The 15,313-nt window shown below is 46.2% G+C and overlaps 1 protein-coding gene across 1 annotated transcript in view; it reads left to right on the top strand.

The window, feature by feature from the left end:
* The first annotated feature begins 10,670 nt into the window (after positions 1–10,670).
* Positions 10,671–15,313, top strand: part of ELAC2 (elaC ribonuclease Z 2) — a 183,555-nt gene continuing 178,912 nt past the window's right edge. Inside the window, exon 1 of the mRNA XM_029600234.1 lies at positions 10,671–11,600. Within this exon, the coding sequence (XP_029456094.1) occupies positions 11,233–11,600 (368 nt within the window). The 5' untranslated portion in view covers positions 10,671–11,232. The remainder of the gene's footprint in view (positions 11,601–15,313) is intronic.

Here is a 15,313-nt window from a genome sequence, read left to right on the forward strand (position 1 = left end):
GGCTAGGGTCTTTGAGGCAGGCGGCAGACAGACAGAGGAATCTGGAAGTAACTGGAGTCGTAGACAGGCGGCAGACAGGCAGGCAGGTCAGGAACAAGTCGAGGTCAGTCCAGAAGTCAGTCTGAGGGTACTACCTGGGAAGGCAGATAGACAAACACAGGGACAGATTCAGGAAGAAGGATGCAGGAACAAGTCAGGAATGGAACTGGAACAGAAGGATCCTGGAACGAGACTAGGAACAAACAGGAACAAGCGTGGAGACAATCTAGCATACAAGCTGACCTGATTGCCAAGGCAAGGAAGTGAAGTCAGGAACTTCCTTATATTGTAGATCAATCAGGGCGTGCCGCGGAACCCAGGCCCGCCCTTGGCCCTACAAGTATCGGTGCAGGCTGCGCGCGCGTATGGGTGTGGCTAGCATGGAGGAAGACGCCGAACCTCGGTGTGAGGCCTGGCGCGCAGTGGGAAGCCCGGTGACCACCGTCGTGGGACGCCGGTGCCTAGCTGGGCTAGCAACTACCGTGAGGGAGGTCGTCCCGGGACACACTGAGGACCTATGCAGGTGAGCTGTCCCATGCGCGGGACGGCCGTGGACGGGGCGCGTAACACATTTCCTCCTATCCTATGACTTTTTAGTTTTCTCAGAAGCCTCTCATGAGGGAATTTGTCAAAAACCTTGTGAAAATCCAAGTACTCCACATCTACCAGTTCACCCTATAGTTGTATTGCTAGTAGCTGTGTTTCAAAAAAAAAAAAAAAATTATTGGGCTTTTCTCCTTTGGGGCAGGTGACTCATAGTGCATTGTAGGGGGTCATCAAGAACTTCCTTAGTCAGAATTGACTGCAAGGAGACACTCATTGTTACGTGTTCTTGTGGCCAGTTAAGTTGAAAAATGTAAAGTTAGCCATATTATAGATTTGCTTTCTTGGTGATATTCTTCTGCATTGCTGTTTTGCAGGCTTTGAAATCTCTATTTTTCCCAAGTATTGATATCACTAGTCTGTATTAAGTAACTGTGCTTGTTAATTTTAAAAGGGCTGGTATCTACAAGAGTTGTTTGTTCCCTCCCACTCTGCCCCACACCCACCCACTCCTAGGGTGATTTCTTCTTAAATAGTTCATCCAAGGACTTTGGTACCTAAGTCTAATCACTTAACTTATCTAACAACTTGTATATTAGTATTAGCAGAATGTCTTTAATTCAGTGTAACAATTGTGGTGCTTATGTCCCAAGGTCTGACTTTAGGAGACTTAAGAGATGTCCAGTTTGCTTTCAGCTGTCTATAATGAAAAAGCAGTTGACAAGTCTGAAAGAGGAATTGTTCAAGTTTCAGAAAACATCCCCTCCCTGGCAGCATCCATACTATCTCCCCCAGGTCCCACAAAGGATTCAGAAACCCATGAATAAATGGTTTACAGTGGGCTCTGGTAGAATCAGACATCTGATCATATGACACCAATTTCCCTAACTGGGCAGTATCTTGAATATCCAACTCCACTCCCACAAAGAAGTCTGACATCCAGAATTCAGAAATCCAGGAATAAATGGATTACAGTGGGCTCTGGCAGAATAAGGCCTGTGATGAAAAGACACCCACTCTCCCCACCATTACTCTTACATAATACATTTTCTGCATTGGGTTTTATTTATTATTTATTTAATTATGTAGATTTATATTCTGCTTTTTGCACTTTTTTCAGCGCTTCAAAGTGGATTACATTCATTACTGTAGGTATTTCCCTATCCCCAGAGGGCTTACAATCTAAGTTTGTACCTGAGGCAATGGAGGGTAAAGTGACTTGCCCAAGGTCACAAGGAGCGACAGCAGGACTCAAACCCTGGTCTCCTGGTTCGTAGCCCACTGCTTTAACCATGAAGAAGCTTGAGGAATAGAAAATAAGGTGATATCTGAAAGGGATGTAGTCACTGTTATGTTTTGGTATGGATGTGAACGCTGAGCCGAGGTGAGAGATGTCTCTGCCCACAGGGAGGAGCCCTGTGGGCCTCACTGTCGGTAGGCGCGGTCTCAGAGGCTTTAGGACACAGCTGTAAGAGAGACTTTATTATAAAGGAAAAAGAGCAGAACCCGTGGAGCGGGGAACTGCAGTTCTTGAGCAGAATCTGTGGAGTGGAGACTGCCATTGAAATACAGTTCTTGAGCAAGGGGTATGCCCAGGGTGACACCTCAGATGTGAATATCTGGTAGTGGCCCGCGGAACAGGGTGCTCCAGGCAGCCTTCTCAGTAGTGAAGCAATTACCTCAGGTGTGCAGATCCGGTAGTGGCCCGCAGCGTGGGGTATGCCAAGGATGACTGTACAATGATGGTGATATTGAGGCAGTCAGAGGTACGGAAGCTCAGAAGGGTCCTGAAGACGTTAAGGCAGCAATCTGCAGCGCAGGGTATGATGAAATGAATCCTGCTGAGGAGGACGAGGTAGTGGCCCGAGGCACGGGGTACACTGCAGGGAATCCCAGCAAGGCTTGGTAGAGTTGAAGTACGAAGAACGTACTCATGAGACGTGATTCCAAGGGAAGTCCTGAGAAGTAGAACAAACAGGAGTTCAAAGGCAGGAAGGCCCTCCGAGGAGCGGATAGCCTAGGAACGTGGAAGAGCCCCCGAGGAGCGGGTACTCAGAGCGTTCACACAGCAAGCCAGGAACTGGAATCAGTAGTCCAAGAGAAGTGGATTCAACAACGAGGAAACTCCTTGCTAACTCATCAGTGCATAAGGCTGGTCTGCTTAAGTACAGGTAGCGAGACTCATCCGGAGGGGATGCCCCTGAGGTTCCCACCATGATGTGTACATAGCTGGCCCATGCATGCGCACCTATGTGACTCCAGAAGCAAGATGACGCTCGGCAGCGCCTACGCCATCCCAGGAACGCCAGGGAGGTCGGTGGTGACTGGCGGAGGCCGCCACTCGTCCTAGATTTGATGGTGCAGCGAAAAAAGAGGTGAGCATGAGAGATCGCAGCTGTCTGTGTACCCAAAAACCCTTAAACATTATTAAAGGTTATAAAAGGAAGCTGCTTTGCTAGGAGACTCACTCATTAGAAGAATCAATTTGGGTAATATTTTGATGGGGACATAACAGTTAAATGCCGTCCAGGATCCTCAGCTAGTAGAAATGCCAACCAGATAGTCAACTCAATTATAGAAGAAAGTAGAGACTTCAATATCAATGTTATCATTCATCTGGGGACCAATGACTTTGCTAGACATGGTATCTTTGCAGTACAGAAAGATTTCCAAACCTAGGGATGAAGATTAGACACATGGCAAAGACCATTGCCTTTTCAGAAGTATTACCTGTTCATGGAAATGGGAAGGAAAGGCTCTGCCATATAGATAACTTCAATGTTTGGCTCAAAACATGGTGTAAATCAAGTGATTTTGGTTACATTGGTGGATGGGTCCCTGTAAGGAACAGTAAAAGGTTACTGCGGTTCCTCACGGGGCTCCTCCCCGTGGGAGTTGCCATCACTGCAATACCCAAGAATCCACTCCAACACCTCAAAACCATAGCAAAAAGTCAGGGACCTCGGATGCTGTTTAAATCCATTTTCCATTAACCCTTGCCATGGAAGCAGAAAGCAATGAGGAAGCTGCATCAAATGTATCAAGCTTAGTGATTAAGAGTAGTAAAAGCCACATCAGCAAGTTATCCCCATGTTTGTTTGTTCCCCAAACCATAAAAGTTGGGGCCCTCAGTTGCTGTCTGAATAGTAGCAGCAGTGGAGGTCCGGTGCAGAAGTACTCACTTAGCTGGAGAAGGAGAGACAGACAGGAGAGGCTCTCCGAGGAGCGGATAGCCCTGAATGCAGCAAGGTCCCCAAGGAGCGGGTACCTGAGTCACTCAGCCAGGAATGCCGGTACAGCAATGTGAAGCATCTCAAGCAAGGAATAGCAAGATCCACTTCTGCGTGGTGAGTACAAGACCTACTCTTCGTTCAGCTGTGTGGGATCCTCGGGTTACCCCGCACTGTGGAATACTACCGGATCCAAGCTCTCTTGTGCTAATTGCCAACACCTACCTCTGGCCTACTCCGCGCTGCAGACCACTACCAGAGTTACAACACACAAGCTATCAGAAGCAAGTACTTTCCGGGTTACCCCACTCTATGGGCCATTACCGGAGCTACCACGCACAAGGTTTCAAGAAGCAAGGATTCCCCAGGTTACCCCGCCCTGCGGACCACTACCAGAGAATCCATCTCAAGTCTTCTAATTCCTGGACTGAGTTTACAACCCGCTCCTCGGGTTTCTATTTGCTGTATAATAAATATTCTCTGACTCCTGTGTCCATCACTGCTGAGATCCCGCCTGTCAAGGAGAGTCCCCACTGGGCTCCTCCCAGTGGGTTGGGTCATCTCTCTCCACGACCCAAGGGCCCACAAACCAAATTAAAACATAACAATGTCAGAGTACATCCGTGAGAACCTAGACTGGGTTTCATCCAGCCATTGACGTCCCCGGCAGGTGCCGACTTGTTATTTTTTTCTAAGAAGGAAGGGTCACTCTGACCTAGCATCGATTACCACAGATTAAACGCAATTATCAAGAAGGATCGGTATGCTTTACTGATGATCTCTAAACTGCTTGACCACCTTCAGGTGCAAGTATCTTCTCAAAATTGGACCTCCGAAGAGCTTACAACCTAATCCAAATTCGCTCTGAGGACAAATGGAAGACAGCATTCAACATATGAGATGGGCATTATGAGTATCTGGTGATGCCCTTTGGGTTATGAAATGCCCTGGCTGTCTTTCAAAAGATGATGAATGAGATCTTCAGGGACCTCCTCTATCTCTGTGTTGTTGTATAAATTGACGATATCCTCATCTTCTCCAGAGACCTCAATTCTCATTGCCATGAAGTACGCCAGGAGCTTCAGCGACTGTGGTACAACAACTTGTTTGCGAAATTAGAGAAATGCCTATTCGAAAGGGAGAGCCTTCTTTTTCTGGGATACATAATTTCCACCAAAGGCTTCCACATGGACCCCGACAAAGTCAAAGGTATGCAGGAGTGCTCCAACCGACTGGGATCCAGGCCCTGCAAAGATTCTTGGGCTTCGCCACCTATTACCAACACTTCATCGCAAATTACTCCAAGATCTCTGCTCCTCTCACTGCTCTCACCCGCAAGGGGGCTAACACTAAACTTTGGCCTCCAGAAGCTGTAGCAGACTTCCAAGAATTAAAGGATGCCTTCCTACAGAGACCTTGTCTTCACCTGGATTTTACATGCCCCTTCATTGTAGAAGTGGACACTTCCACTCTGGACATAGGGGCACTCCTAAGCCAGCATTCCCCTAAGGGTGTTCTCCATCCTTGCTCATTCTTTTCAAAGAAGTTTTCACTGGCTGAATGCAACTAAGGCATCGGGGATAGTAAGCTCCTAATGATTAAGCTAGTGCTTAAGGAATGGCGACATTTGCTAGAGGGCGCTCAGCATCATATTAACATCTACATGGATCATGAAGTAAGGTACATCATATGAGCTGCACTTTTTGCCCCCCTAGGGCCACAAGGCTTAAAAAGAACAGGCTGCCATCCTCTAAAGCAGCACCAGCTTAATTGATATTACCAGCCTTTTTAGGAAGCCTCCATCAAGAAGAGGGGCAGACAGCTGGTTCACTCCCAGCCAAGAGGGTGGGAGAGGAGAGCGCCAATATGCCTGGATTTCACCTGCTGCGAAGCACCAGAGCTGGGCAGACCACTTTGTGCCTATAAACTAGTGAGCAGCCTTCCCCATAAGCTTCTACAATAGACTTTCAGGCCAATTCAGTACGGTGCGCTCAAGCTGAGCACACCATTAGCCCCCGTCTAGACGCGCGTTTTCCATGCGCTAATACTGTATAAGGGGTAATAAGGGGTAATAGCGCGAGGAAAACACGTGTCCAACCCCCCAAAAACTAATAGCGCCCGCAACCTGCAAATGCATGTTGATGAGCCTATTAGTTAGTCCCACGTGATACAGAGTGTAAAATGTGCAGCCAAGCTGCACATTTTACTTTCAGAAATTAACGCCTGCCCGAAGGCAGGAAATCTCGGCCAGCACCGGGAAAGTGTACAGAAAAGTAGTAAAAACTGCTTTTCTGTACACCCTCCGACTTAATATCATAGCGATATTTTGCCGGCGTCCGTTTTCCGAACCCGTGGCTGTCAGCGGGTTTGACAACCGACGCCGGTAAAATTAAGCGTCGGCCCCTCCTGTTCCTGGTTACACTAGGGAAAGCAACCTTAAAAAAGGCCAGTGCCTTAGAGCCAGGCCTTCCATGCCTGTTCCATGTAGTTGCAGCACCAGATCATGCATCTGTACATCTGCTAAGGCAGAGACAATACTGAGTTGAGGCAGCACCAGATCCTTATGTGGAGAGTGGGCTTAGTGCTGAGCTTTTTTGTCTATCTCCATCTGCTGGCCGGAGGGCATAATCACATTTGTACAGACTGATCTGGCAAAATGATGAGGAATAAGGATTGTTAAAATTCATAGCTTTCCATACCTGAGAACTTTTGATTTCCAGTCACTCTTATATTGTCCTGGATTAATGGGGGAAGGGCGGCCGCACACAAACTTTGTCCAGTCTCAAATACACACAGTTTCTAACACATATATGTTCATTCTCATACACATACTCTCTCAAAATCACTATTCTTCCCCTCCGGAATGCATAAGTGGCAGCAACCTCTACCTTCAACCCACACAACCGACTACTTATATACTGCTTGTAAATCGTTAGCCAAGCAGGCATGCAGACAAAGACCCATAAAAATCATTTTATAAAACATAATTAAATACATAAAAAATACTTAATAAACTAATAATTAAAACAAAAACAAACTAATTCAATATATAGTAATAAACTCAACAAACATAAAAGGTACATCAAACTGTAAAGCTGGATAATCCCAAGGAATGCTGTCTTTCCTCCTAATTCTGATCATTTCTTCTGATCATGTGGGCCAATGCTGATCCTGCTCATTTCAGCCATAGCAAATACACCTTCTTCCCACCTGCGCAGGCCCAGATAACACAGTTTCCTTTTCTGGGCCCACACAGGATGGAAGAACAAGGAGTCACAATCTTTGCAGTCCTACCACCCCCAAAACTGTGGCACTTTTGGTGGCCAGCTAATCCGCCTTGTCCTTCCACTTGCCCTGTACTTTCTTCCACTCACACACACCAAATAATGTTGTTCCCTCTCTTTTCCGCTTTTTCCATCTCACTGATACCCTTTCCTTTTTTCTCCTCTCACTCAATCACCCTTTTCCCTCTCACTCCAGTGGTATGGCCATGGCCTACCCACTTTGGGCTCAGGTCCACTCAATCAGGGCTGCCCAACACCAAACGGGGCCTGAAGAATGGCCACCGCAGGCTCCTTCATTGCAGTGGCTGAAGGAGAGACCCTTTCGAAGCAAGGTCGCCATGGGAGCCCATCCCTGTGGCAACGAAGAAGTCCTGCCAAAGTAAGGCCACCATGGGAGCCTGTCCCTACGGCAGCTGTGAAGAAGAACCCACTAAAGCAAGGCCGCTATGAGAGCCCTTCCCCACGGCAGCAAAGAGGAAGACTTGCTGATGTAAGGCTGTGGCGGGACTCCATCCCTGAGCAGCAAAAGAGAGGGCCTGCCAGAGCAAGGCTGCTACAGGAGCTCATCCTGTGGCAGCGAAAGAGAGGGCCCGGTGGAGCAAGGCCTCAATAGGAACCCATCCCCGCAGCAGTGAAAAAGAATGCCTACTGGAGTAAGGCTGCCACGGAGACCATCCCCATGGTGGCAGAAGGGATTTAGTGGTAAAGCCTGGTGCATACATGTGAGAATGGGTGCCTGTTTGTGTGGGTATATGAGAAGGGAAGTGTGGGTGTTTGTATGTGTGTGAGAATGGGAGCCTGAGTATTTTGTGTGTGTAAGAGAATGGAAGCCTGTTTGTGTGTAAGAATGGGAGCTTGAGTGTATGTATGTGTGTTTCAAAACAGTAGCCTGGGTGTGTGTATGTGTGTATAAGAATGGGAGCCTAAGTGTTTGTATATGAGAATGGGAGCCTGGGTGTGTTGGTAAGAATGGTAGCCTGGGTTGTGTGTGTGTGTGTGTGTGTAAGAATGTAAGCCTGGATGTTTGTGTGGTGAGAATTGGAGCCTGGGTGTTTGTGCGTATGAGAATGGGAGCCTGGGTTGTTTGTATGTGTGAGAATGGGAGTTTGGGTGTTTGTATGTATGAGAATGGGAGCCTGGGTGTTTTTGTGTGTGAGAATGGAAGCCTGAGTGTGTGGGTAAGAATGGCATCCTGGATTGTGTGGTAAGAATGGGAGCCTGGGTATTTTGTGTGTGAGTGGGAGCCTGGGTGTGTGGTAGACCATGTGAGAGTGAGAGATTGTGTGTGTAAGGGAGTCTGTGAGAAAATACATGAGCCTGTGTCTGTGAGAGTGGAAGGGAAGAAGATAGGAGAGAGAAGAAACAGAGAAGAGTGAACCTGAGGAAAGAATAAGGAAAAGACTGACAAAGGGAAAGTGGAAAAAAAAGACATCAGGACCAACTGATTTAAAAAATAAAAAGATCAAACAACAAAAGTAAAAAAGAAAAAAATGTTTATTTTTTAGCAATTAGAATATGCCATATTTGGCTATGTGTATTCTTATAATTTTGTATTTTCCTCTTTAGAGTTCCACTGTTCAGAGTCTGGTTTCTCAGACTTTCTATTTTGAATTTCTTTGCATGTTTCTATTTCTAATTTGTAGTCCCTTATTTCTGTATTAGGTAAGGGTCGATCTATGTTCTACCTGTATGTGACTGAAGTGCAGTATTTCTGCTAGCATGCAGTTTCGCTGTAGGGATTTGTAGCAGTCTGGCTTTTCTTGTTATCCCAGCAAGTGGTGAATTAATGTTCTAGGGTCTGGTGTAGTATTTACATTGCTGCTTTTTCATAAGGTTGCTGTTATTTGAGTCCTGAGAGTCAGTGCTGTGATTGTAGGGTATGGCAAAGTTCTAGATGTCTCTTTCTTTGCAGGAATTTGTGTTACTTCACAAAGGGGTAGATTTTTAAACGTGCACACACTTCCCGCTGCGCACACATGGACGTGCCAATTTTATAACATGCACGTGCCAGCGCATGCATGATATAAAATCCTTGGGCCGCATGCACATATGCGCCAGATTTTATAATCCGCACGTAGGGGGGGGGAGCTTATGCAATTTCCACACGGCAACACATCCTGGCTTTCCCCAGTTCCCTACCCCCTACCTAACCTCCCTTCCCCTCTTCTCCCCACCCCCTAAACATTTTTCCCTACCTTTTTTTTTTTTTTGCTTACTGCTCCGTTGGAGCAGAAGCAATTTGCGCGTGCCGGCCGACAGCCGGGCTTCCCCAGCACAGCAGCAAATGGCCGCTGTACTGGCTGCCTCCAGCCCTGCCCCTCCCCGCAGACTGCCCCTTTCCTTGGGCCTGGAACTTAGAAACATAGAAATGACGGCAGAAGACCAAATGGCCCATCCAGTCTGCCCAGCAAGTTTCATACTTTTTTTTTTTCTCATACTTATCTGTTACTCTTGGCTCTTAGTAATCTTTTGGTTCTATTTCCCTTCCACCCCCACCATTAATGTAGAGAGCAGTGTTGGAACTGAATCTAAGTGAAATATCTACCTTAATTACTTAGGGGTAGTAACCGCCGCAATAAGCAAGCTACACCCATGCTTATTTGTTTACCCAAACTCTGTAATTCAGTCCTTGTTGGTTGTTGTCTGTATATAGATCCACTTTTCTTCATTCCCTCTGCCGAAGCAGAGAGTTATGCTGAATATGCATTGAAAGTGAAGTATCAGACTTTCTCCCCTGCCGTTGAAGCAGAGAGCTATGCTGGATATGCATGAAGTATCAGTCTTTCTCCCCTGCCATTGAAGCAGAGAGCTATGCTGGGTATGCGTGAAGTATTAGTCTTTCTCCCCTGCTGTTGTAACAGGATTTACGTGCGTGGCCGGGCCCCTTTGAAAATGTGCGCAGCACGCATTAAGGTCCACCCATGCACGTAACCCCCTTTTACGCACGTGGCCCATTTAAAATTCACTCAATAATGTTTAGAAGGGGAGTCTTTATTTTTTTACTGAGTTGACTCCAGAATTCAAATATAGATCTGATGTTTGTGTTCTTTGCTTTTTACATGATATTCTTGTGTATTTATAAACTGCAATAAATAGAAAATAGCAAGGAATTTTTAATGTTGGTAAGTACTTGCAATAATTGAGTTAAAATATTCTAAAAGTTTCACTCATAATGCAGAACGGCTATTGTAGACTATTTAGAAACCTATTGTAGGGTGCATTCCAAGGCATTATTTGTCAATAAGAGGATAACTAGTAGGGTTCAAACCTGTAAGCCTACAGACCTGTATGTTAACCTTAGGACCACCCAAAAATCAGTTCTAGCTACGCCATTGTCTCACTCACTTCTCCACAAAATCTTTTCCCTTCCCTCACACTCCACCCACTGGGCATTTTTACGTCCTTGCTTGCGGAATGCAGAAACTCAACGCCACTAGCATCGTCTTTGTACCTGAGGCCGAGAGCCCCATGGCTACATTATCATTCTACATGAACCGCGGCTGACGCAGAAATTTGACGTCATCATTTTGCGCCACTGAATATCTTCCGTCTCCGCGACCAAGTCATCGTTGCATCACCGCGCCGCTACTCCTTCTTACTCCATGGGGGATACACATCATCATTTGGCGCCCCTGCTAGTATTTTGCTTCCTGCCTGCGGGACTTGGGATCCCGGCGGGTACACTATCATTAGCGGCTACTGCTGTCCCCAAGCTGTTTCTTCAAGGATGTTTTCTGTTTAAGAGGCGGTCGTTGCAGAGGTATTTTGGTGGGAACTTTTGCTATGCCAATATTTTGCTGAAGTGGCCGCCTTACTCTGCTTAATGATAGACTTGCCCTTGATGCTAAATATGGCAGCTTTAGTATAGAGATTTTTTTTAAATCAATTGATGATTGTTGACAGACTTACGATAATATACGCTGAAGGATCTCCACGTGAGGCTGGTTACACATATCAAAACTTTGCGTCAAGCCTCGTTCTAGATCATTGTTGCTGATTAGCCTTCAGCGTTTAGATCCGCCTATCTCCGCGATACTTCCGACCACGGATTGGCTGTGGGGAAGGAGTCCTCCGCCTCCTTTTTGAAGTAAGATGGCGGCGTTGTGATTCGGAGAGTGAAGAAAGGTGTAGAGGTGATGAGCGGCTTTGGGTTGCGGTTATTCCCTGGCTGTAGATATCGTGTGTCACTAGCTTTGCGCTTGCAACGGTACTCCTGGTCAAGGAGTGGCAGGCTGCGGGTGAAAGTTCCATGCTTTTCTGAACTTGTCTGCGGGCCGGGATTCACCATGTCTGGAGTGTTGGATTCCGGTGTGTCTGGCCAGGTCCAGGCCCGGCAGTTCGCTCGGAAACAGAAACCCCCGAAGGACACACTAAGGCACATAAAGTCCCGGGAGAAGCGTCAGCGTGAGGACTTGCACGGACCGTCCACTGTATACGTGCAAGTGGTGGCTGCGGGCAGCAGGGATGCCGGCGCTGCGCTCTATGTGTTCTCGGAGTTCAACAGGTAAGGGAGGGAAGGGGGGACTAGGAGGCTGGAGGAATAGCTTGGGATCTTGGACAAAACCTGATCATCATAAGCCATGGGTGTCTAACACCGCCAGGGCCTGTTCTGAGAACCAGAACGCTTGGCATAGCTCCCCTGGCTTCTAATTATTTATGCACTTGTATTACATGCTCACAATACTGCATCTTAATGCATTTTAAAATTCTTTAAAAGCTTATTATCTCGCCCATTAGGGCATATAAGATAAAATTTAATTAGCTCCGATAAACGCTTTAAGGGGCCGATGCAATAAACTGCACAGGTTAACTTGCAGCTTGACTAACACCCAATGCAATAAGGGGATTAGCGTGCCCAAACCGATGTGTCGCTAATGGTGCTGATCACATGTAAATGCCATGTGGGTGAGGCTATTGGCTATTATCCCCAAATCAAAAAAATTGCTGTGTGTTCAAGGTGCACTTTTTAACAAGGCAAATTTAATACCAGCCCCAAAGCTGCTGTTAAGTTTTGCAGCACATCAGGGGCTCAATAACAAAAAAAAAATACTGCTCTTCTGTAGGGAGGGTGGCCCTGCCTAGCGCTACTGTGAGAAGCCCAACTCCTTTCTTGGCACTGACACTTTGGGCTAGATATCTTTATTTTATGTTTGTCTCCCTCAATTTAGATGTATTTTCTTCTTACTAAGCATTCAATCAAAGGGCATCACTCCTCCCACTGCAGTAAAGCCACCCTGCCTGCCCTTATTGCTCTCTTGTATTCCTGCTGGGCATGGAAATAGAAGCTCATATTGAGTACCTGTTTTCCTAATGTGTGCACAGCCACAGCTCCCCTAGGTGCCAATGCTTTTTTTTTTTTTTTTAATGTGGCAACTCATTTAAAATATAACATCACACACCCAGAAGAGGTGGATGTGCGTGTGTTGAAAAAAGGGTGCCCAGTTTGGATGCACGTCTTTACACGAGTGGCATTTCATCAGCCCCTGCATGTGGTGAAAGGGGTACTTTTATTCATTGTTTGTGGGAATGCCCTTTTATCCAGTCATTTTGGAAAGAAATTAGATTTTTGACAACCATCTCTGGTAATGTGTTTTTGCATCCTGAACTATGAGTAAGCACATCTCACTCTTCTTGGTTGTTTACTTATTGACAAAAAAAAAAATGTGTATTAAAAGCTGGGTGATGGAAGCTCCTCCTTATTCTCTTGAATGGAAATCGTCCATGGTAAACATGGCTTGCATGGAATTTGATCTTACCTTTTTCTTGATAGTCGAAGGACTATGCCAGATTTGGACACCATTTATTGGTATCCTCTTGCCAGGTCTACAGTCTAGATTGAAATCTTAGACAGTTGATGTAATTATTGGCATATATATATTTTTTTTTCCTTCACTACAGAAGAGGACCATTTGTCTGTGGGAATTACTCTCCTTTTACTGTGCTGCTATTGTTGGGATTATTGGTTGAGGGTTTATAAGGAAAACTTCTTGATGCTTTGGTTTGATTACTATTATTGTCTGACAGTGTTTTGCCAGCTAAAATTTTTACCCATAAGAATGCTTCATATTTCCATTGCTCTTTCTGTAGAGAAATAACCTCCTACCCAAGTATGCTAAAATCAGAATACTCCCTGGAGAGTCTTCTGTTTAAATATTCCTTTGTCATGTTATAACAACATAGTAAATTTTGGCAGTAAGACACAAATGGTCCATCCAGTCTGCCCAGCAAACTTTTTTTTTTTTTTTTTGTTAAATTCATTCAGGCCAATACAGTAAAGCGCGGCCATGGTTACCCTGCTTCGAACCCGCTTCTAACTCACAATTTGGCCGCGTAAGTCTAACCCGCGATTCACTATCCCTTTTAACTCATCCTTACCGCTTCTTTAAATCAACCGGTAACCCTTTCCACCTGCAGCATGTATATGAGATGTAAACGCTCCGATTAGCTATTCCCTCCCATACAATAATGTGCGCCCCGATTATCTCCTTTTTAACCTGTAGTTTTGCCGCGCGTTTAACCTGCTAACTTACCGCCTACCCTTACTCCTGCGTTAGTGTGGAGCGTCAGGTCAGAGAGATGAAATTTTATGGGCAAATGACCCCCTCACCCCCTGGGACCCTTACCCTGGTGTTGGTGTGGTGTGACAGCAATAGGCAGGCTCCGGTCAAAATTCCCCCCCCCCCCCCCCCCCCTCCTGAAGCAGGACGAAAATCGGCTTGACATGTCATTAAAACAAAAGTAAATAAAGTGTAATAAAAGTAAACTTACTGCATGTGAATTTTCTTTGAACAGTCCTCTCTCCCCTCCTCCCGAGGCGCGCCCTGCCTCCCGGGAGGCAAATTGCACACACAGGCTTGCATTCATTCACCGCTGGCGGGGGCTGCTGGAAGCCGCTTTTGCGCCTGCTCCCCCGGGTGGCAGGGGAGCCGCAGTACGTGCCTCGGGAAGAGGAGAGAGAGAGAGGACTGTTCAAAGAAAATTCACATGCAGTAAGTTTACTTTTATTACACTTCACTTTTTTGTTTTAATTTTCGCCCTGCCTTGCTTCGGGAGGAGGGGAGAGAGGACTCGCAATCCCCCAGGTACCTGACATTTGAAATGACAGGTACCAGTGCACCCAGGATGCTGTATAGCGCTCTATACAGTAAAATGGATTGCGCGGGCCTAACGCTTCTCGGACGCGGCTTGTATTTGCATGCTATTTCAATACAGTATCGAGTGGTAGGTGATCCGAACTGTGCGTGCGGCAAACGCGGGTGCGCCCGGCCGTAACTCATCTCTTTCTACCGCTCCTTACTGTATCGGCCTGATTGTTAGGATAATTGTTCTGTGCAGGTTACTCTAGTCAACATGGATTACCCATTCTTAGTCTGTGTTTATCCCGTACCCTTTCAAATTCATTACCGTTTTTGCTCTCCATAAACTTTCTGGGAGGGCATTTCATGCATCCACCACACTTTCTGTGAAGAAATACTTCCTGATGGTTCTGACTTGCCCCCCTTGGAACTTCATATGACCCCTTGTTCTGCAGTTTTCTTCCTATTGAAAAAGATTTGATTCCTGTGCATTAATACCATTTGGATATTTAAGTCCTTCCTCTCCCCCAGTGTATTCATATTAAGTCTTTCAGTCTCACTACTCTTTTGGTGTAGACCTGACTCCATTTTGGTCACGTTTCTCTGGATAGGTTCCATCCTGTCTGTCCTTTTTTCAGAGATACGGTCTCCAAAACTGAACAAAGTACAGAGGCATTATCTGGCTTCGTGTCCTTTTTCCTGCTGGTTATGCCATTCTCTATGCAGCTCAGCATCTCTCTGGCTTTAGCTACCATGTCACGTTTCTTTGCTGCCTTGAGACAGTCACACTGTCAACCTGAGGTCTCTGCTTCATTCCTTGCACATGGGACATGTGGGGGCCCCACCCCCAAATCACTACAGATCCCTTGGATTTCTGCACCCCCGAATGTATGACTGTAGTTCTTGGCATCGAATCTCATCTGCCAAACCCTCTAACATTCCTTCAGGTGTGTTCACTCTGTTTCAGATCTTAGTTGTATCATTTGCAAAAAGACAAACTTATTTTTTCTAACCTTCCACAATATCACTGAAAATAAACTGATTCCAGAATAAATCCCTGAGGCATTCCACTTCACTTTCCCTCCTCTGAGTAGGTTCAGTTTATGACCACTTGCTGTTTCTGATCCATTCTACCACCTTG

This window comes from Rhinatrema bivittatum, chromosome 4, assembly GCF_901001135.1.
Source record: "Rhinatrema bivittatum chromosome 4, aRhiBiv1.1, whole genome shotgun sequence".
Taxonomy (NCBI): domain Eukaryota; kingdom Metazoa; phylum Chordata; class Amphibia; order Gymnophiona; family Rhinatrematidae; genus Rhinatrema; species Rhinatrema bivittatum.